The following is a 23,880-nucleotide window of genomic DNA, read 5'->3' as shown; positions in this document are numbered from 1 at the left end:
CCTCACCTATTGCTGGCCTTCTATCCAGCTTCACCTGCTCCACTCCCCTTAAACAGTATAAATTTCATCACAATTCTACTCTTTAGCTCTGAAGGAGGGTTATATGGACTCGAAACATTGACTCTGTTTCTCTCTCCACAGATGCTGTCAGACCTGCTGAGTTTTTTCCAGAATTTTCTGTTTTTATTTTAGTTAGGAGTCCTGCCTGACTTTGGTTCCACCCACTTAGTCCAGGGACACTGTGACCAAATGTAGCATTCCCACCTCTACCTGGCCTAGATCACCACAGTCAGCCCTATTTTCCAATTGTTCTGCAATCACAGGGCAGACCCCTCCCCCAAGCTGCAATCCCACTGCTCATGCTCCTACTATGATTGACTGCACTGTACACTGTATGATCCTGAAGGAGCTTAACAGGGAGAGGTTGTCCCCTCGCTGGGGAACCTAGAATGTGCAGTACAGTCTCAGGATCAGGGGTCAATCAATTAGGACTGAGATTAGGAAAAATTTCTTCACTCAAGGGGTTGTGAATCTTTGGAATTCACTCTTCCAGCGGGTTGTGGATGCTTCGTCGTTGAGTATATTCAAGGCTGAATTAGACAGATTTTGATCTCTCTGGAATTGAAGGAGATCAGGAGCGGGCAGCAGAGTGGAGTTGAGGTAGAAGATCAGCCATGATCGTATTGAATGATGGAGCAGGCTCGAGGGGTCGAATGGTTTACCACTGATCTTATTTCTTATATTCTCATTTATCTAGGAATTGTGGAAAAGTCATGGATTCCTGTCCATGATTTAGTGTGTTGTTAACAACATTGGTAAAAATTTAGTGAATGGTGATCCTGAAAGAGGGGAACCAGCAGTTTTTAGGAGAATTGAGAAAGGAGGAGAAAGGAACAGGGACCTCTTTGCCTCTCAGAAACGAAGAGAGGGAAGCATCCACCACTGGCATCTGAGATGTGAGGAGTATAGTAGCTAGGAGCAGTGCTTGGGCAGAGTGGTGTGGGGATGGACAGAGTAATCTTGGAGCAGCCTTTGGAAGACAGAGGGATTAGAAGATGGGAGCAGTACTTGGGGGCAGGGGTTGGAGCTGGTGTACTTGGTCATTGTCTTTGTCGCTTCTGACACAGCGTGCTTGGCCAGTTCCCCGGGCAGCAACAGGTGCATGACGGTCTGGATCTCCCGGGAGCTGATGATGCTGCGCTTGTTGTAATGGGACAGGCGGGAAGCCACACCCGTGATGCGCTCGAAAATATCGTTCACGGACGAGTTCATGATGCTCATGGCCTTGGAGGAGTTGCCGGTTTCAGGGTGAACCTGCTTCATAACTTTGTAGATGTAGATGAAGTGACTCTCCTTCGCCAACCTTCACTGTTTCTTGCAGCCCTTTGCTGCCGGCTTCTTTAAGGCTTTCTTGGCTCCCTTCTTGGGAGCTGGTTTCTTCTCATCAACATCTACAGAACAGCCCATTGGGAGCAATAATTATGGGACCACAAGGGAAAACAGGTGGAATCTGAAGTGGGGGGGTGGGGGTGCACATTGGGAGTTTCAGAAGGGGAGAAGAAGGGAGAAACATGTAGCAGCAGTTTGTGGGGTGGGGTGGGTGGTGAATTAGCAAAGAGAATGAGTATAAGCTGGGTCTTGTTGGTCTGAAGAAAGCATGGATGTTATTCCTAAATTACAACTATAGTACTTCATCAGTTGTAAAATGCTTTGGGATGATCTGAGGTCATGAAAGGCACTATATAAATGCGAGTCTTTCATGTAGGTTTCTAATCTTTTATAAAGAGGAAGACAATCCATTGTGAAAAATAATGCTGTTTAAAATTAATTAGAGTGCATAATTTTCCATGTAATAATTCCAAAGTTCTCAGACCCTCCCAGAAATACAACACCAGTTGGACAGAGACAGTATCAAGTTAAAGTTAAAAATTGTCCTGTGGTCAATAAAATAGATTTCAAACCCAACATTTGTCTTTAGACTTGTTTTAAATAAAATTAACAGCTAGGAAGAAATTTCAAAATATAAAAAAAATTCCAAATATTGACAATTAGATTAGTTTTCAATATGCCATTTAGATTAAATAAATTCAATGCCCTCATTGATTATAGATGTTAAATTACTGGCAAATGCAAGTGTCAGAAATCTAAATTTTATGGGAAAATGAATTATATAACTTTGATACTTTTGTCTCCTTCGGGCTTTTAGGTACTTAAAATGAAGGAATGTTGGATATGCACTCAGGTTGAGTTGCAAACCCATGTCCCACTGCACTTTCATGTAATCACTTGCTTTTACAAGTCATAGTCCCTTATTCAAGATCATAGCTTGTGGCATCTGAAGTATCCTAGACACAAGAAGGTATAAGATCATCCCTTACGAAAATAGAAAAAGGAATACAGTTTATAGATGTGCTGTATTCAGAATGAAATCTATTGGATAATAACACAGTGAACTTCTCTTATTTAAAGGAGCAGTATATTTTCATTCACGATGCTATCTTGGAAGCCTGCCTGTGTGGTGATACCTCCATCTCAGTCTGTGAGTTCAAATCTACTTACAAAGAAATGGTTAGAATAGACCCTCAGAGTAACTCCTCACAGCTAAAAGAAGAATTCCAGGTGAGTGACACCACATTCTGTGCTAAACAATTTACATGGGAGGGAACTCATTCCCTGCTCAAATGGTGTATTTTCTATGTACTCACTTTAGAAAGGTGGCCAGCTGGAGTGCTTGCTGTTCACTGTTCAACTTCATTCAGAACCAAATCTGCATCAGCTAAGGCATTGCCTATTGATCTGTGTACTGTATCAGCCAAGAGAGAGGGCAGTGAGTTTAAGTCTCACTCCAAAGACTTCAACATAAAATCTAACCTGATAAACCATGCAGTACTGAAGTAGTCTTTTGGATGAGATTTTAAACCGGACCCCATTTGCCCTTGCAAGTGGATGTACAATATCCCATGGCACAACAAAGAGTGAGGGAGTTCCTTTCCGGTGCCCTGGGCAACCTTTATCTGTCAATTAACAACTAAAACAGGTTGTAAGTCATTTATTTAATTGCTATTTATGGGACCTCACTGTGCACAGGTTGGTTCTCATTACAACAGGGACTGCACGAGTGCTTCAGTGATTGTAAAGCATTACAAATGTCTTGAGGTTGTGATAGGTGCTGTATAAATGTCTTTCTGCCTCTACTGAGCCCACAGCATGTTTGAAGTATGGGCCTGGGCTTTCCTTCTCAATAAGATGTTGATTACGCAAAGATAGCTCACTGAACCATGTACCTTTATTAAAATTTCAGGCCCTTAATTCAGTGACTCCCCACCTGGATGCTGAGGAGTGCAGCATTGCTCTCTTACCTCGGAACCAAGAGAAGAACCGTAATATGGACGTCCTCCCTCCTGATAGATGCCTTCCATTCCTCAATGCTGTGGATGGTGAAAGTAACAACTACATCAATGCTGCCTTGATGGATGTGGGTACTTTTTTTTATCATTTTATTCTTTATTTAACAAAGTTGTTCAAAATTTTGGAGGGGTTTTGAAGGATTTGGGAAGGATGTGAAGACCTTGGAGAGGTTGCAGAGGCGATTTACTAGAATGAGGGATGAAGGCCTTCAGTTATGTGGAGAAGCTGAGATAGTTCTCCTTGCAGCAGAGAAGGTTAAAGGAAGATTAAATGGAGGTGTTAAAAGTTATGAAGGGTTTTGAGACAGTAATGAAGAAGAAATTGTTTCCACTGTCAGTGAGACGCATTTAAGAATCAGAGGAGAGATGAGAAGAACTCTGAGTTGCTATGACCTGAGTTGCATTGTCTGACAGGCTGGTGGAAGTAAATACAGCAATAACTTTCAAAGGGAAATTGGATTTATACTTGGAAAAGGAAAAAATTTGCAGGACAAAAAATAGGTGAGTGAGATCAATTGAATATCTCTTTCAAAGAGCCAGTACAAATGGGCCAATTGGAGGCCTCCTGTGCTAAACAAACCTTTTACCTAATGATCAGATACATTTTACTTGTAAAATGATTAAATTCTGCCAAATTTGGTGCATGGTGTGATGAGAAGCTTTACGGAAGGACCGAATAAATTAACCATAAATTAAGAAGACTGTAGGGTTGCAAAAAAAGGTTAATTTCTGAAATGTTTTTGTGTCCCATTTCTATTTAGAGCTACAGCCAAGGAGAAGCTTTTGTGGTGACCCCACATCCACTGCAGAACACCACAACAGACTTTTGGAGACTTGTGTATGACTACAAATGTACTTCAGTAATCATGCTGAACCAACTTAACCAGCTAAACTCCGCTTGGGTAAGTTGGTGATGAAAGGAAAGAAAAGTTCCAAATTTGAATTGAGCAACAAAAAAAAAGAAAAGGCAGGTTAATGTTTCAAACAAGACTCATAATGGTCTGGTGAATGATATTCCACGCAGGATCTTTCTCTTTCAAATGCTAACCGACCTGCTGTGCATTCCCATCTTTTTTTAGTTCAGACTATTATTTTTATGTTGAAATGTGAAATTGTTGCCTAACTCCTAAGAAGCAGCCTTGAGGGACCTTTACTCTCCTTCTGTGCCATAAATGATTCTATGGCTCTTGAGCGTGGGATTGTAGCCATTCTGTTTAATATGATATCGCAGAGTTAGTAGGTAAAGGGGTGAAGGGAAGATGTGTTTGGTGGTGGCATCATGCTGGAGTTGGCGGAAATGGTGGAGGATGATCCTTTGAATGCGGAGTTTGGTGGGGTGATAAGTGAGGACAAGGGGGACCCTACCATGTTTCTGGGAGGGAGAAGAAGGTGTGAGGGCGGATGCGCGGGAGATGGGCCGGACATGGTTGAGGGCCCTGTCAACCACCGTGGGTGGAAAACCTCGGTTAAGGAAAAAGGAGGACATGTCAGAGGAACTGTTTTTGAAAGTGGCATCATCAGAACAGATGCGACGAAGGCAAAGGAACTGAGAGAATGGGATGGAGTCCTTACAGGAAGCGGGGTGTGAGGAGCTGTAGTCGAGGTAGCTGTGGGAGTTGGTAGGCTTGTAATGGATATTGGTGGACAGTCTATCACCAGAAATTGAGACAGAGAGATCAAGGAAGGGAAGGGAAGTGTCAGAGATGGACCATGTGAAAATGATGGAGGGGTGGAAATTGGAAGCAAAATTAATAAATTTTTCCAGGTCCAGACAAGAGCATGAAGCAGCACCAAAGTAATCATTGATGTACCGGAGAAAGAGTTGTGGGAGGGGGCCGGAGTAGGACTGGAACAAGGAATGTTCCACATACCCCATAAAGAGATAAGCATAGCTGGGGCCCATGCGGGTACCCATAGCCACACCTTTTATTTGGAGGAAGTGAGAGGAGTTTAAGGAGAAATTGTTCAGTTTGAGAACAAGTTCAGCCAGACGGAGGAGAGTTTTGATGGATGGGGATTATTCGGGCCACTGCTCAAGGAAGAAGTGGAGAGCCATCAGACTTTTTTTCCCAATAATTTATGTAGATTTTTCTTTCCCCACTATTTTTAAATGTATTTCCATCCATTGTTTTATCTCTACCTTTTAGCCTTTTTTATTCCTTCACCCCACCCCCACTAGGGCTATCTGTACCTTACTTGTCCTGCTTTCTACCATTAATTAGCACATTCCTTAGATAATATCACCACCTTCAACACCTCTTTGTCCTTTTGTCTGTGACATCTTTTGGTTATCTCCACCTATCACTGGCCCTCTATCCAGCTCTACTTGTCCCACCCCACCCCTTAAACCAGTTTATAGTTCACCTCTCTTCTATTTTTACTTAATTCTGTTGAAGGGTCATTTGGACTCGAAACGTTAACTGTGCTCCTCTCCGCAGATGCTGCCAGACCTGCTGAGTTTTTCCAGGTATTTTTGTTTTTGTTTTGGATTTCTAGCATCCGCAGTTTTTTGCTTTTATCTCTTAACTTCAGTCCCTGAAGGCAGCCATTTAAGGCATAAATGCTGAAGTATTTTCACATTCATTGTATCTTAGACTGCCTACCCTTACACACAGCCTTTGCTCCTTTGTACATATTTTCCTCTTTGAATGCAAATTCCCATTGTTTCACTATGTCTTTGAACTTTATCTTTCTGATAATAAAAATCTCTCATAGCGCTAAATTTTACCATTAATCTTTGGGAAAAATAAATGTACTCTTTCTAAATTTCACCTGGCTAGGTGACACATTTCACTCCCTCTTTTGAAAAAATCTAGTCTGGTTTATTTAAAAATGCAAATGTTCCCTTGACACCTGTGTTTCTAAACTTCCCCATGTTTACCGAATTAACATTTCAAACCTAACTTCTCTTCTTACATCAAAGCACTCAGCCTAGCTGCCTCTAATTCAATTGAGTCTCACCAACACACACAGACACATATAGACACATTGCACTATTACTCTATTTTATAATAGATTCCAATAACATTATGAGAATTATCATAATTTCCTGACACAGCTTCATCTCAGTTCTGAGCTTCATTCTTAGCACTTCCAGGATTCATTTCAGGACTCACTGGTATCTCAAAGGTCCCCAGAGGACTTCGTCTGTTTGGGGCTTTCGAGGTATCAGTCAGCCTTCTGTTACCCTGGTAATGGGGATTGTGGTCTCCGCTGGGTGCACCTCCTCTGAGGAGGAAGAGAGGCGCAGAAGGGAGAGGAGGCCAGGTGTCCCAATACAGCTTCCAGAGGAGCGACCAATGGGAGGAGAAGCGCAGGCACAAGGGGCCCAGGGCCAGCAGGTAGACCAAGGCTGAAGGGGCAGTAGAAGACACCACTATCCTACTGCCAGAGTTTACAGGCAGCGATTCACCTACCTCAATATGTCCGAGGTGCAATGCGGAATGAGGCTCCGCCTCTCCAGGGAGACCGTGACCTCCATTTGTGAGATGATTGGGCCTGAGATCACCTCCAACTGTGTGGGTGGAAGCACCATGCCAGTGGCTCTGAAGGTCATAGTGGCCCTCAACTTCTATGCCTCCAGCTCTTTCCAGGGGTCAGTGGGGGATCTTCTTTGGGTCTTGGTGCCTCCCCTTCGCTGGCAGCAGCATTGGAGGCAGCCTGCTACTCTGCTGTCCAATTAGCATCGATGATCTTGGTGGTCGTCTCCCTGGCCAGTGGAGCTGTGGCTGGAGGGAACGGCCAGTGCCACAGCTGGCATCTCCCCAGTTATCACAGCCTCATCAGATGCCACAGACACTGGCAGAGAGGTGGAGGAGCTGCTCCCGTCATCTGGAGCGGCCTGAGAGGATCCCGCAGAGATGATGAGCAACTCGTGCGCCAACGTGAGGTTGCTCTGGACCTCCCTGTTCACCATTGATGGGATGGGCACCTAGCTGGGATAGGGTGCCTCATCCATCTCCCACACTGGCATTGACTACCTGAGGTCCAAGCACAGTCCTAGGAACCCCTGATTCTGTCCTTGGAGCTGCCTCTCCATGAGAGTCGCCACACTCTCAATGGAGGAGGCAGTACGTCGGCCATGGGGATCAACGCAGTGCTCATGCTCCGCATGGACTCCTCCATAACGGAGACCATGGCATGCATACCCTCATGGATCTCTGCCAGATCCGCCCGCACATCCCACTGAACATCCAGCATCTGCCACCTAGTTGACGACTCCAGAGGCTCATCATCATCTGCCTTCAACTCAGCATCCTGGTCTCCAGCAGCCCTCTGACTGCTGGTGCCCTGGGCACTCTGCCTCCGCCTGCACCTTAAGCAAGTGTGAAGTCCCCTCACCGCTGTGCACCAACATTCTAGCCGAAGATCTAACGCCCACTGAGGTGCTGGTATCTGCACTGGTGCCTGGTTCAGAGAGCGGATGTGACGCAGGTGCAGCTGAAGCCCGGTGGTCCTCTGGCATCAGGGGTGGCTTTTCAGGGTCCTGCGAATGAGTGCCTACTGATGAATCTAAGGGAGAACAATGACATGTCATTAATTTAAGTCATCACACTGTCACTATGCATGCTAGGCACCCTGGTGAGACAATGGAGATCTGCATCATGGTGCCATCATCTTTCAATGATCAATGGGGACTCATTTTGAGGCTCCCATCAGTTAGGAAACTGCACAAGGATGTTTGCACCATCTGAAACTCTCACCTCTGTGCACTCCACTCTTACCTCTGCCAGACACCCCAGCCTCTTCACAACCAGCTGAACAAGGTGCGTGGCGGCTCTCCAGCTCAAAGGCATCCTGCTAAAATCTGGTCAATATTAGGAGGTTTGGGGGGCCTCCGCCTGTCCATGTCCCCTCAGTGTTGTTGTGGCTTGTCTTCTCCTGAAAGGATAGAGGAGCATTGATTAGTCCACTCTCTACCTGCAGCGCCATTGCAGCCTGGCCAACCCACCTGAGGAATACCTTGCAGGGCACATCCGAGTCATGGCCCTCCAGCTGCAAGGCACTCAGTCCAAGTAGCCAGGGCTCACCCCCTTGGCCAGCTCCGGCATCATTGACAGTTGGCACTCAGACTCTAATATCCCTGACAAAAACAGAATTACCTGGAAAAACTCAGCAGGTCTGGCAGCATCGGTGGAGAAGAAAAGAGTTGACGTTTAAAGTCCAATGACCCTGCAACAGAACTGAGTGTAGTTAGGAGAGGGGTGAAATATAAGCTGGTTTAAGGTGGGGGGCGGGGGGAGAGAAGTTGAGAGTGGGGTGGTTGTAGGGACAAGCAAGCAGTGATAGGAGCAGAGAATCAAAAGATGTCACAGACAAAAGGATCAAAGAGGTGTTGAAGGTGGTGATATTATCTAAGAAAAGTGCTAATTAAGAATGGATGGCAGGACACTCAAGGTACAGCTCTAGTGGGGGTGGGGTGGAAAGACTGACAAGATATTAGTTGTAGATTTAAAAATAATGGAAATAGGTGGGAAAAGAAAAATCTATATAAATTATTGAAAAAAACAAAAGGGAGGGGGAAGAAACGGGGTGGGGATGGGGGGAGGGGGTTTAAGATCTAAAGTTGTTGAATTCAATATTCAGCCCGGAAGGCTGTAAAGTGCCTAGTCGGAAGATGAGGTGCTGTTCCTCCAGTTTGCGTTGGGCTTCACTGGAACAATGCAGCAAGCCAAGGACAGACATGTGGGCAAGAGAGCAGGGTGGAGTGTTAAAATGGCAAGCGACAGGGAGGTTTGGGTCTTTCTTGCGGACAGACCGCAGGTGTTCTGCAAAGTGGTCGCCCAGTTTGCGTTTGGTCTCTCCAATGTAGAGGAGACCGCATTGGGAGCAATGAATGCAATAGACTAAGTTAGGGGAAATGCAAGTGAAATGCTGCTTCACTTGAAAGGAGTGTTTGGGCCCTTGGACGGTGAGGAGAGAGGAAGTGAAGGGGCAGGTGTTGCATCTTCTGCGTGGGCATGGGGAGGTGCCATAGGTGGGGGTTGAGGAGTAGGGGGTGATGGAGGAGTGGACCAGGGTGTCCCGGAGGGAACGATCCCTACGGAATGCCGTCAGGGGGGGGTGAAGGGAAGATGTGTTTGGTGGTGGCATCATGCTGGAGTTGGCGGAAATGGCGGAGGATGATCCTTTGAATGCGGAGGCTGGTGGGGTGATAAGTGAGGACAAGGGGGACCCTATCATGTTTCTGGGAGGGAGGAGAAGGCGTGAGGGCGGATGCGCGGGAGATGGGCCGGACACGGTTGAGGGCCCTGTCAACGACCGTGGGTGGAAAACCTCGGTTAAAGAAGAAGGAGGACATGTCAGAGGAACTGTTTTTGAAGGTAGCGTCATCAGAACAGATGCGACGGAGGCGAAGGAACTGAGAGAATGGGATGGAGTCCTTACAGGAAGCGGGGTGTGAGGAGCTGTAGTCAAGGTAGCTGTGGGAGTCGGTAGGCTTGTAATGGATATTGGGTAGACAGTCTATCTTCAGAAATTGAGACAGAGAGGTCAAGGAAGGGAAGAGAAGTGTCAGAGATGGACCATGTGAAAATGATGGAGGGGTGGAGATTGGAAGCAAAATTAATAAATTTTTCCAGGTCCAGACGAGAGCATGAAGCAACACCGAAGTAATCATCGATGTACCGGAGAAAGAGTTGTGGGAGGGGGCTGGAGTAGGACTGGAACAAGAAATGTTCCACATACCCCATAAAGAGACAGGCATAGCTGGGGCCCATGCGGGTACCCATAGCCAAACCTTTTATTTGGAGGAAGTGAGAGGAGTTAAAGGAGAAATTGTTCAGTGTGAGAACAAGTTCAGCCAGACGGAGGAGAGTAGTGGTGGATGGGGATTGTTTGGGCCTCTGTTCAAGGAAGAAGCTAAGGGCCCTCAGACCATCCTGGTGGGGGATGGAGGTGTAGAGGGATTGGACATCCATGGTGAAGAGGAAGCGGTTGGGGCCAGGGAACTGGAAATTGTTGATGTGACGTAAGGTGCCAGAGGAATCACAGATGTAGGTGGGAAGGGACTGGACAAGGGGAGAGAGAAGGGAGTCAAGATAATGAGAAATGAGTTCCGTGGGGCAGGAACAGGCTGACACGATCGGTCTGCCAGGACAGTTTTGTTTGTGGATTTTGGGTAGGAGGTAGAAGCGGGCCGTCCGAGGTTGGGCGACTATCAGGTCGGAAGCTGTGGGAGGAAGATCTCCAGAGGAGATGAGGTCAGTGACAGTCCTAGAAACAATGGCTTGATGTTCCGTGGTGGGGTCATGGTCCAGGGAGAGGTAGGAGGAAGTGTTTGCGAGTTGACGCTCAGCCTCCGCGAGGTAGAGGTCAGTGCGCCAGACAACAACAGCACCACCCTTGTCATCGGGTTTGATGACAATGTTGGGGTTGGACCTGAGAGAACGGAATGCAGTAAGTTCAGAGAGAGACAGATTAGAATGGGTGAGAGGAGCAGAGAAATTGAGACGGCTAATGTCACGCCGACAGTTCTCAATGAAAAGATCAAGAGAAGGTAAGAAACCAGAGGGAGGGGTCCAGGTGGAGGGAGAATATTGGAGGTGGGTAAAAGGATCCGTTGAACGGGGAGAGGACTCCTGCCCAAAGAAGTGAGCACGGAGACGAAGACGGCGGAAGAAGATTTCAGCATCGTACCGAGCCCGAAATTCATTGAGATGAAGGCATAAGGGTTTGAAACTAAGTCCTTTGCTGAGCACTGAACGTTCAGCATCGGAGAGGGGAAGGTCAGGGGGTATAGTGAGTACGCAGCTGGGGCTGGGATTGGAAGATGGGGTGGGGACGGAGGGACAAGCAGGGGTGGAGGGTCCCAGATGGGTGTTGGTGTCGATGAGTTGTTGGAGCTTGCGTTCCTTAGCACTTGAGAGAAAGAGAAAAAGTTTCTTGTTGAGGCGTCGGATGAGGCGAAGAATAAAATGAAACTGGGGGCACGCGCAGCTTTGAAAAAGGGTGCGGCGGTGCTGCTGGAGGGAGAGGTCGAGTGTGTTCATATGGCGGCGCATGGCACTGAGTGTGGATCTCAGAATGCGACGGGAACAGCAGTCCGAGAAACGTTTTATGTCCCGGAGGTACCTGTAATCCTGGGTGGGTTCGAAACAAGAGGGATGGAATTTCAGTTGAAATCCACGTGGGGTGAGTCGGAGATGGAGACAGTCACTGAGAAAGGAAATATGACTGTGAAAGCGGGTTTTAGTAAACACCTTGTCAAACACCAGGAAAGAAATGGAAAGTACTGAAGGTGGACAAGGCAGAAGAGACAGGCGGAAATCCTGTCAGAGAACAGAGCAATACTTCTTCAAGGAAGGCATTTCTTGAAGAGCGGTGGCAGTCAATTAAACACAGAGATAAAAACAAAAAACTACTGCGGATGCTGGAAATCCAAAACAAAAACAGAATTACCTGGAAAAACTCAGCAGGTCTGGCAACATCGGTGGAGAAGAAAAGAGTTGACGTTTCGAGTCCAATGACCCTTCAACAGAACTGAGTGTAGTTAGGAGAGGGGTGAAATATAAGCTGGTTTAAGGTGGGGGGCGGGGGGAGAGAAGTTGAGGGTAGGGTGGTTGTAGGGACAAGCAAGCAGTGATAGGAGCAGAGAATCAAAAGATGTCACAGACAAAAGGATCAAAGAGGTGTAAGACCCAAACCTCCCTGTCGCTTGCCATTTTAACACTCCACCCTGCTCTCTTGCCCACATGTCTGTCCTTGGCTTGCTGCATTGTTCTAGTGAAGCCCAACGCAAACTGGAGGAACAGCACCTCATCTTCCGACTAGGCACTTTACAGCCTTCCGGGCTGAATATTGAATTCAACAACTTTAGATCTTAAACCCCCTCTCCCCATCCCCACCCCGTTTCTTCCCCCTCCCTTTTGTTTTTTTCAATAATTTATATAGATTTTTCTTTTCCCACCTATTTCCATTATTTTTAAATCTACAACTAATACCTTGTCAGTCTTTCCACCCCACCCCCACTAGAGCTGTACCTTGAGTGTCCTGCCATCCATTCTTAATTAGCACTTTTCTTAGATAATATCACCACCTTCAACACCTCTTTGATCCTTTTGTCTGTGACATCTTTTGATTCTCTGCTCCTATCACTGCTTGCTTGTCCCTACAACCACCCCACCCTCAACTTCTCTCCCCTCGCCCCCCACCTTAAACCAGCTTATATTTCACCCCTCTCCTAACTACACTCAGTTCTGTTGAAGGGTCATTGGACTCGAAACGTCAACTCTTTTCTTCTCCACCGATGCTGCCAGACCTGCTGAGTTTTTCCAGGTAATTCTGTTTTTGTTTTGGATTTCCAGCATCCGCAGTAGCTTTTTGTTTTTATCTAATATCCCTGAGCTTCACGGGGGGGATGTTAACATTTCTCAACACTGATCCATGCCAACACGATACTCACCTTTCTGGTGTATTCTTTTTGGTTTAAAAATGTGGCATATTTTGCAGTGTAAAATAAATAAGTAGAGCTCTACAAGCTGCAAATAGCTGTGTGATATTATCATGTAGGTGTTTATTTCCTGTGCTTGCTATATGCATACAGGGGTTAACCTATTTAAAATAAATTGGTATTGCCTCCCTTAACATAGGCCTGCATTTTACCCTTGGCAGGTGCGCACTTCATTAGGCCCAGGACCAGTCAGAAAACAGGCAACCAACCACGATCGTATTCACCAGGTCGCTGAACTTTTTGCAACACTGCACCCATGTGTGCCGCACAATGTTGTGGCTGCTGAGCTCAGCTGTCACCTCATCCCAAGCTTTTATTGTCTGCTGCGGTGGCCTCCTCCTTCCATGTCTGGGAGTGAGGGTGTCCCTCCTGGCAGCCACCTCCTTCAAAAGCACCGTGAGGCACTCGTCCAAAAACCAGGGAAGGGCCAAGTGCCCACCCGATCTGCCCTCCCGCCTAGCGTCTCCAGCCACTGTTGAGGCCAGAACGCAGAATATATGATTCTTTCCTGGCAGCCTTCAAGGAGTTGCCTGTGCTGTTTTTAAACCGTCTGCCATTGGACCCGATGCCCGACAGGCCCCTGCCTGATCCTTCCTGATCATTGGGAAGACGCGTTTCACGCTGGGTGGACCTTAATGAAATCGTGAGCCGATCGTGGTTGGTTGCCTGTTTTCCGACTGGTCCTTGGCCTGCTGAAGTGCGCACCTGCCAAGGGTAAAATTCAGGCCTATGTTAAGGGAGGCAATACCAATTTATTTTAAATAGGTTAACCCCTGTATGCATATAGCAAGCACAGGAAATAAACACCCACATGATAATATCACACAGCTATTTGCAGCTTGTAGAGCTCTACTGATCTATTTTACACTGCAAAATATGCCACATTTTTAAACCAAAAAGAATACAATCAGATGGGTACTATAACAATAAGATACACTCAGCCTTTGAACCTGATAGTTTTTAAATAATACAGAAAATGTTAGACTTTCATAGTGGTGCAGATATATTGCTACCTTAAAATCCTATAATTCCTGATTATTGCTGCACTGTGGTATCTAATATAATTTGCCTTCCTGACTTGGGAAATACGAATCGCCTTTTTACAACTTCCCGTGTATTTTGTTTACATGGTAATCTTGGCCTTTTTTTTTCTTTCCGATCACTGTGCAGCCATGCTTACAGTATTGGCCAGAGAGAGGATTTAAGCAGTATGGGCCCGTACAAGTGGAGTTCATCTCATGCATGACGAATGAGGAGATGGTTAGCCGCTTATTCCGTGTCAAGAATTTATCCCGGGTAAGATTCTGTAACTTTTATTTTTTCAGAGCTACTAAGTGAGATGGCAAATAGGAACAGAGAATGCTAGAAAGACACAATGGGTCAGGCAGCGTCCATAAAGAGAGAGACAGAGAAACAAGAGTTAATGGGCAGCATATTACATGGGAGCGGACGGATCACCATACGCCACCCCTGCCCCGAAGCAAAGTTGGCATGTAGCTGACCTACTTCATGCCTTCCCGCCCCGCAGCCATAATGTGCTGTTGATGGACTAAATAGGGGCAGTATGGGGTTTCTGCCCTTCACTGGGGAGCAAGCCCTGCCTGTGGTCCTGTCGGCCAATCTGATTGACCGGCAGCTCCAGCAGCGCCAAGAGCACATTAGTGGGCACCGCCAGGACTGCAACGATGGCCCATGAGCAAGCTAAGTCCAGACTCTTGGGCAGGGAGGATTTGGGCAGTTTAGGGAGGGGGTGTGGTGGACTGTTTCATACAGCAGCGGGTAGGAAGAAAGGGAGTACTATCTCAGGGGACCAGGACCTCCCCTCCCCACCTGATAATAGTACCCTCCCCTTCTCACCCTTTGAAAAAGTTTTTTTAAAAAGTGGCCTGCCCAACTGCCCAGACCAACCGTTTTATGATGTGGGCAGCGCATTATCAGGGTCAAATGGCTTGTTAATAAGCTCCATTGACCCTTAATTATTTATTTAAATATGGTGGGCAGGCTGCCAATTTCAGCGCCTGCCCACCTAATATAATGGGAATGAGCAGGAAGGTTGTGAGGTGGGCACCCACCCTATTTTATGTGCACCCCCCTCCCCCCGCAATGAAAATACGCCTACCTGGGGCATGTAAAATGCAGCCTAATGTGTCACATTGATCATCTTTCATCAGAACCCAACAACAGATCGCCAACCTAAAATGCTAACTCTGTTTCTCTATCCACAGACAGTGTCTGACCTGCTGAGTGTTTCCGGCATCTTCCGGTCTTAGTTCAGATTTCTAGTAACCATGGTATTTTGCTTTTGTTTAAGGGAAATGGTACATACTCTGTGGCTCAGAGCCCTGGGTGCTGCTTTTTCAAGAACGTTTCTGGGCATATTATAATGTATTTAGATTAGGAATCCAGGATACAATTGGAATACCCTGTATTTATTCCATAATGCCATGAGAATGGTTTTTTAATGCTATGGTCAACATACAGCTGTTGCATACAGTTTGGCTAAGCTTCAGTTTTCAGCCACTGTACTCATACTATAGACCAAGGTCCATTTGCAGCCCACCTCTCTGTTGTCTGTAGGCCATTGGCACATTTGCTAATCATGAGTTAAATTTCACTCTAGATGCAGGTGGAAAATGGGCAGTTGAGGATCACCTGTCTGTTCTACCCCAGTCCAATTTTTCATTCCATTGACACCAAAATGAAAATGAGCCGCACCCCCAATGTACAGCCCACATGGCTGCGGAGAGTTGGCTGAACCTGGGAAACTGTTCTGGAGTTACAATCCTGGCTTCCAGGCAACAAGTGAAAGGACATAGTTCTATTTTTATTACTTCTTGGGATGTGAGCATCACTGATGAGGCCAACATTTGTTGCCCATTCCTATTTCACCATGACAAGGTGGCTGTGAGCCACCACCTTGAACTACTGCAGACATTTGGTGTAGGTCCACCCACAGTGCTGTTAGGGAGGGAGTTCCAGGATTTTAATCCAGCAACAGTGAAGGAACGGCGATGTAGTTCCAAATCAAGATGATGCATGGATTAGAGAGAAACTTGCAGTCGTCTGTGTTCCCATGCATCTGTGGCCCTTGTCCTTCTGGGTAGTAGAGATCACAGGTTTGGAAGATGCTGTCGAAGGAGCCTTGGTGAGATGCTGCAGTGCAACTTGAGGGTGGTACACACTATTAAAATGGAAGCTTTTATAGTTGTTCTCATGCTTTTATATATTTGAGCAAGTGGATCCCATCAATTTATCAAATACCCACTCAGTAGGATGATTGAAAATGGAAATTTGTTGGGCGTCAGAGTGGCAGACACACATCTGCACACATTTAACATCTGTAATAACATCACACAGCTGTTTAGAATGATTTATATGCAAGAGGACACAAGGTGGAAAGTAGAGTCAATGGAACTTGTTCACCAGCAGCATGCCAGAGATTGAGGTAAACAGTGTAAGTGGGTTCAAGAGGCAAGTAAACATAAGGTAAATTTTCAACTTTACTGCCTGGTTATTAAACTAAAGCAGATCATCCTTCCACCCCTGCTGTAGAACCTGCCCAATTATCATTCCTCAGGAAAAATGAAATGAAAACCAATAGGAGACATGTTTGGCCAGATTACTGCCGAAGGGGTGACAAAAATCTGCATTAGTTGTTTCTAGAAACAGAATGAATCATAGTGCAGGAGAAAGTTAATAGCTGAACTTATATAATTTCACCTGTTCTGAAAAATTTGAATGTAGCCATTTAACTGCTCTGTAAAACATTAAATAGGATACTGCAAACATTTTGGTTTACATTTGTTTTTAACTCTTTCTTAATAGTGTGAAGCAGTTTATTTTAAGGTATACTGCTTTTACCTAAAAGGTGTTGTCCAAACCTGTTTAACAAGTAGATGACAGAATCCTGTCAAGCTGCATCCTCTCATCACTGGCATTGGCATTGATGTCTAGCCCCTCTGAGTCTTCTCACTCTCCAAACAAATGAAAGGTTTTTCCAACTAATTATGTAAACTCCTTTAAAAGTTAAAGTTATGATATATACCGGCTGTGTTTGTAACTGACTTATTGGTGAAGTCCATGACCAGTTAGTGCATAAGAATAAAGAAAGAGCTTGTATTTACAGTGGAATATAGGAAAGGGGTGCGCGGACACGAGACTACGCCTAAGTGAGATGTAGTTCCAAGTAGTTGGGAATTTGGTTCAGGTGCAAAATCCTGGTAAGCTTTTCTGAACTTTAACTGTAGATTAAGAGTTAGGTTCTTACATTCAAACTTGGTCCGTTTAATAGCCTAGTTAAACAGGGAGCTGCCTGAAGTGGCAGTTATTTCAGATAAAAGTAGTTACCCTCAATAGGTGTTCATTACTGTAGCAGAAAGCTGAGCTAGCTGGTGATTCATCAGAGACCCCCTCTCTCTCTCTCTCTCTCTCTCTGCGGACATGAGACTATGACTGAGTGAGACAACGATTGAGTAAGGAGTTGGGAATTTGGTTCAGGTGGAAATTAGGGGCAAAGAGGTGCACCCTTTTCTACTTTTCTTTCAGCCTCCAGTGGTTGGTAAGTTCTCTTCCTTGTCTCCAAGCTAGATGAGTGCAACTTTCTATTACTTTATCTGTGTAAATTATCAACTAATTGACTAATTAAATAAATAAGATTCGATAGAACTGGCAGGTCTGGTGGTGTGCCATGACTGCACCATGTGGGAATCTGTGGAATGCACTGCAATCCCAGATAGCCATGTCTGCAGAAAGTGTCTACAGTTTAGGCAACCTCAGCTCAGAGTTGCTGAGCCAGAGTCTGAGTTGTGGAAGGGAAGGAGGAGAGTTATCTGGACACTTTGTTCCAGGAGGTAGTCACTCCTCTAAGGTTAGGCAGAACCTTAGAATTAGTCAATGGTCAGGGACAAGAGGGTGTGACTGTAAGTCAGGCAGGTATGGGCAACCAGCATGTAGGGATGGAGGAACTTCAGCCCCTGACTTTGTCCAACAGGTATGAGGTGCTTGCTACCTGTGTGGATGAGGAGAAGGACTGAGAGGTAGACGAGCAGACTGACCATGGCACCATGGTGAAGGATGCCATTCAAGTGGAGAGAACGAAGAGGAATGTGGTAGTGATAGAAGACAGTATAGTCAGAGGGGATAGATACTGTTCTCTGCAGTCATGAGCGTGAGTCCAGAGGGTTATGTTGCCTGGCCAATGTCAGGATTCGAGACATCTGCTCTGGGCTGGAGAGGAACTTGCAGTGGGATGGGGAGGGTCCAGTGGTCATGGTCATGCAGGTACCAATGACATAGATAGAACAAGGAAAGAGGCTCTGCATAGGGAGTATGAGCAGCTAGGGGCTAAATTAAAGAGCAGAACCTCAAGGGTAATAATCCCTGGATTATTATCTGAGCCACGAGCAAATTGGGGTAGGGTAAATAAGATGAGAGAGATAAATGCGTGGCTCAAAAGATTGGTCCGGGAGAAATGGGTTTTAATTCATGGGGCATTGGCACCACTATTGGGGAAAGTAGGAGCTGTACCATTGGGACAGATTACACCTGAACCGTGCTGGAACCAGTGTTCCGGCAAATCGTATAACTAGGGCAGGAGAGAGAACTTTAAACTAAATAGTGGGGGGAAGGGATCATGTGATAGGAGATATAGTAAAGGGAAACAACAAAGAAATGGAACAGGTCAGCAATTTGGGTAATGAGTTCCAGAGTGTGACAGGAAGGGACAGAACATACAATCATAAGAGTGCACCAGCAGGTGAAACCAAAAAGGGTAAAAAAACAGAGTTTAAGGCCCTGTATCTGAATGCACATAGCATTTGTAACAAAACAGATTAATTGTTAGCTCAGAAAGTGATGAATATATATGACCTGATAGGCATTACAGAGACATGGTTGAAACGTGACCAAGGCTGGGACCTAAATGATGAAAGGCATTTGACATATCGGAAAGACAGGAAGCTAGGAAAAGGTGGTGGGGTAGCTCTGTTAATTAAGAATGGCATTAGTTCAGTACTGAAAGAAGACCTTAGCTTGATAAAGTAAAATGTAGAATCAGTTTGGATAGAGATAAGAAATAGTAAAGGTAAGAGGTCACTTGTGGGAATAGTTTATAGGCCCCCGAACAGTAGTTGTACTATAGGACAGAGCATACAGGAAGAAATAAATGGAGTGTGTAAGAAAGGTACCACGATAATCATGGATGTCTAGTTTGGGAAAATCAGATTGGCAAAAGTAGCCTGGAAAATGAGTTCAGAGTGTTTTAGAGACAATTTCTTAGAGCAGTACATTCTAGAGCCAACCAGGGAGCAGGCTATCCTAGACCTCGTAATGTACAATGAGACAGGATTAATCAATAACCTCATGGTAAATGAGCCTCTACGTGACAGCGACCACAACATGATAGAATTTCATGTTCAGTTTCAAATGCAGAAGTATAGATCCATGACTCATGTTTAAAACTTAAATAAAGGAAATTATGAAAGTATGAAGGCAGAGTTGGCTTAAGGTGAACTGAGAAACGAGGCTAAAAGGTAGCACAGTGGAGTTGCAATGGCAGACTTTAAAGGAGCTATTTAATAACACTAAGAAAAGATTTATCCCAATGAGAAAGAAAGACTCTTTGAGAAAGATGCATTATCCGTGGCTAAATAAGGAAGTTAAGGATAGTATTAAATTGAAAGAAACACTGTACAAATCTGCAAAGATTAATGGTAGGTCAAGAGGATTGGATAGATTTTAAGAACCAACAAAGAATGGCTAAAAAGATAATAAAGAGGCGGGAAGCCAATTCTGAGAGATAGCTAGCTAGTAATATAAAAACAGATAGTAAAGGTTTCTACAAGTATTTGAGTAGGAAGAGAGTAACTAAAACTAGAGTTAGTCCTCTAGACAGTGAGTCTGGGGAATTGATGATGGAAAACAAGGAAATGACGGAGGCGTTGAAGAGGTATTTTGTGTCTGTCTTCATGGTAGAGGACTTAGAAACTTCCCAAAGATTCTTGAAAATCAAGAGGTGAGAGGGAGGGATGAACTTAATACAATCACCATCAGCAGGGAAAGGGTGCTAGGAAACTATTAGACCTAAAGGCTGACGAGCCCCTAGGACTGGATGGCCTGCATTCTAGGGTCTTAAAAAAGTGGCAGCAGATGCATTAGCTATAAGCTTCCAAAATTCATTAGATTCCGGAAAGGTTCCAGTGGATAGGAAAATAGCTATTGTAACACCTTTATTCAAGAAAGGAGAGAGGCAGAAAGCAGAAAACTATCGGCCAGTTAGCCTAACATCTGTCAAAGGAAAAGTGCTAGAATCCATTATTAGGGAGGTTATAGCAGGTTACTTAGATAATCACGATTTGATCAGGCAGAGCCAACATGACTTTGTGAAAGGGAAAACATGTTTAATTAATCTGTTAGAGTTTTTTTGATAAAGTAACATTCAAGGTGGATAAAGGAGAACAAGATAAGAGCACATGATGTAGTGGGTAACATATTAGCATGGATAAAGGATTGGTTGACTAACAGGGTGTAGTGGGTAACATATTAGCATGAATAAAGGATTGGTTGACTAACAGGAAGCAGAGAATAGGGATAAATGAGTCTTTTTTGGATTGGAAAGCTGTAACTATTGGAGTACCACAGGGATCCGTGCTGGGTCCTCAACTATTTACAATCTATATCAATGACTTGGATGAAAGGACCAAATGTATGGTAGCTAAATTTGCTGATGACACCAAGATATATAGGAAAGTAATTTGTCAAGAGGAAGTAGAGTGTCTGCAAAGGGATATAGACAGGTTAAGTGAGTAAGCAAAAATTTGTTAGATGGAGTATAATGTGGGTAAATGTGAACTTGTTCACTTTGGCAGGAAGAATAGAAAAGCAGTATACTATTTAAATGTAGTGATTGAAGAACTCTGTGGTATGGAGGGACCTAGGTATCCTAGTACATGAATCACATTGGGCAGAATTTTGCCATCGGCGAGCAGGGGGCGGGGCCCGCTTGCCGACGTGTAAAATGACGCGGGATGATGTCGGGTGGAACCCCCAATGTCATCCTGCCCCATTTAAATTTTCAGGAAGCCAATTGAGGCCATTGACAGGATCAATTATACAATTAAAGGACCAGCCCGTCCAACCTTAAGGTTGGCGGGCAGGCCAAGAGACCCGGCGGCAAATAGATAAAACATGAAACCTCATCCACCAGCAGGATGAGGTTTCATGGAGGGTTTTAAAAAGTTTAATAAAGTTTTTATGGAAATTATGAACATGTCCCATCTCATGTGACATTGTCACATGAGAGGAACATGTTAGGGAATTTTTTTTTTCTATTGTTCATATTTTACAAAGTGTAAGCGATCTCCCTGAGGCAGCACTTAGCCTCAGGGAGATGTGCACTCTTTTGTGCGCATGCACGAAAGAGCTCACTGTCGCTTTTGGGGAATCCCCCCCGCCCGCACAGGGAGAGCATAGTGCTTCCCGCTGGGCGTCTCGCTGGGCGGGCCTTAATTGGCCCGCCCACGTAAAATGGCAGTGCCCGCTTCTCCGGCAGGGATCGGCTCCCCACCTGCCGGAGATTGGGTCCATTCTGCCCATTGTGTTAGTATTAAGTTAATATGCAAGTACTGCAAGTGATTAGGGAGGCAAATGGAATGTTGGCATTTATTGCAAGAGGAATGGAATATAAAAGTGTTACAGTTGACAGGGCATTGGTGAGACCACATCTGGAGCACTGTGTGCAGTTTTGGTCTCCTTGTTTAAAAAAAAAATTGCTTTAGAAGCAGTTCAGAGAAGGTTCACTGGACTCATTCCTGGGATGAAGGGGTTGTCTTATGAAGAAAGGTTGAACAGGTTGGGCCTATACCTATTGGAGTTTAGAAGAATGAGAGGTGATCTTATTGAAGCATATAAGATCCTGAAGGGACTTGATAGCTGGAGGATGTTTCCTCTTTTGGGGAAGACTAAAACTAGGGAATATAGTTTAAAAATTAGAGTTTTCCCTTTGAAGACAGAGATGAAGTGAATCTTTTTCACTCAAAGGTTCATTGGTGTGTGGATTTCTCTTCCCCAGAAAGTAATGGAGTCTTTGAATTTATTTAAGGCATGCATGAAAGAGCGCAGGCCCCGATTCTCTCTCCTCCCCCTGCCCACACAGGTAGCGTTGAGCGCTACTGGCCACACGTTATGCTGGACGGGCCTTAATTGCTCTGTCCACATAAAATGGCGGCATGCAGCCAATCGCGGCGATCAGCTCCGCACCCGCTCCCACCCAGCCCGCCTGACATAGGTAAGATACAGCCCCATGTTGTTTATTTAGCTTCCGCTTCAATCTTTTTTTTCATTTATTAATGCTGACTTGACCTGTTTTATTTTCTTTCCCCTTCATTATCTGTTCTCATGGATTTGTTTTCAAATCTAACCGTCTGTCACTTCTGTTATTTTCTTACATGTATTTTTAGCTCGAAGCCTGCTGTCTTGAAGTTTTTAATGTTTGCTATTTTGGATCCTGCTATTCATGTTGTCGGTTTTCATTATTTTGTGGAAGTTTGAAAAAACGTTGATTTTGCTTATAGAATGAAAATCACTTGCCTTTTTTAGCTTGACTTCAGCAGAATGTGGACTTGATGGATTTGAATTTAAATTCCAGGATGCCTAACGCGAACTGCAGTATGCTAATCTCAGCTTATACACTCAGGATATACTCTCAGCATGTTTCTAAAATGGACAATGATTATGGATTTCAGCAAAGCCTTTGACAAGGTCCCACATGGGAGACTTATAAAGAAGGCAAATGTACATGAGATACAGGGTAATTTGATAAGGTGGATTCCAAATTGGCTTAGTTGTAAGAGACAGAGGGAGATGACAGAAGGATGCTTTAGTGACTGGAAGCCAGTGTCCAGTGGCGTGCCACAGGGATCTGTGCTCGGTCCCCTATTATTCGTCATTTATATAAACAACATAAATGACTATGTGGGGGTTAGGATTAGTAAGTTTGCGGATGGCACAAAGATTGGCCGGGTGGTTAACAGTGAGGTTGAGTATCTTAGGCTACAGGAATGTATAGACAGGATGGTCAAATGGGCAGATGGAATTTAATCCTGAAAAGTGTGAGGTGATACACTTTGGAAGGAGTATTAAGTATTCAATGAATGGCATGACACTAGGAAGTTCTGAGGAACAAGGGGACCTTGGTGTGTGTGTGTCCATAGATCTCTGAAGGCGGAGGGGCATGTTAGTTGGGTGGTGAAAAAGGCATTTGGGACACTTGCCTTTATCAATCGAGGCATAGATTACAAAAGTAGGGAGGTCATGTTGGAGTTGTATAGAACCTTGGTGAGGCCACAGCTGGAGTACTGTGTGTAGTTCTGGTCGCCACATTATAGGAAGGATGTGATTGCACTGGAAGGGGTGCAGAGGAGATTCACCAAATGTTGCCTGGGATGAAATACTTATGAAGAGAGTTTGGATAGACTTGGGTTGTTTTCATTGGAACAGAGAAGACTGAGGGGTGACCTGATCGAGGTGTACAAGATTTTGAGGGGCACGGACAGGGTAGATAGGGAGCAGCTGTTCCCCTTAGTTGAAGGGTCAGTGACAAGGGGACATAAGTTCAAGGTGAGGGGCAGGAGGTTTAGGGGGGATGTGAGGAAAAACATTTTTACCCAGAGGTTAGTGACGGTCTGGAACGCACTGCCTGGGAGGTTGGTGGAGGCGGGTTGCCTCACATCCTTTAAAAAGTACCTGGATGAGCACTTGGCACGTCATAACATTCAAGGCTATGGGCCAAGTGCTGGTAAATGGGATTAGGAAGGTAGATCAGGTGTTTCTCACGTGTCGGTGCAGACTCGATGGGCCAAAGGGCCTCTTCTGCACTGTGAGATTCTGTGAGTCTATGAGATGGAATAGCCATGCCAGTTCAGAAGGAGCACTGAATCATTACATGAAGCCAAAGAGCTCAGCATGGGCTAATTGCAGTGATCACTTTGTATTTTTACCCACCTACCCACCATTTTACCCATTGAA

At 45.1% G+C, this 23,880-nt stretch overlaps 1 protein-coding gene across 4 annotated transcripts in view; it reads left to right on the top strand.

Moving 5' to 3' along the window:
• Positions 1-23,880, top strand: part of ptprub (protein tyrosine phosphatase receptor type Ub) — a 769,916-nt gene that overhangs the window by 727,923 nt on the left and 18,113 nt on the right. For all 4 annotated transcript variants that reach the window (XM_078567333.1, XM_078567337.1, XM_078567336.1 and 1 more), the window contains exons 24-27: positions 2,470-2,619; positions 3,302-3,475; positions 4,169-4,309; positions 14,029-14,154. In XM_078567333.1, the coding sequence (XP_078423459.1) occupies positions 2,470-2,619; positions 3,302-3,475; positions 4,169-4,309; positions 14,029-14,154 (591 nt within the window). The remainder of the gene's footprint in view (positions 1-2,469; positions 2,620-3,301; positions 3,476-4,168; positions 4,310-14,028; positions 14,155-23,880) is intronic.

The sequence above is a fragment of the Cetorhinus maximus genome, chromosome 21 (assembly GCF_964194155.1).
Source record: "Cetorhinus maximus chromosome 21, sCetMax3.hap1.1, whole genome shotgun sequence".
Lineage (NCBI taxonomy): Eukaryota > Metazoa > Chordata > Chondrichthyes > Lamniformes > Cetorhinidae > Cetorhinus > Cetorhinus maximus.
Note: the sequence above shows the minus strand (reverse complement) of the source record. Positions and strands in the feature narration are given on the sequence as shown.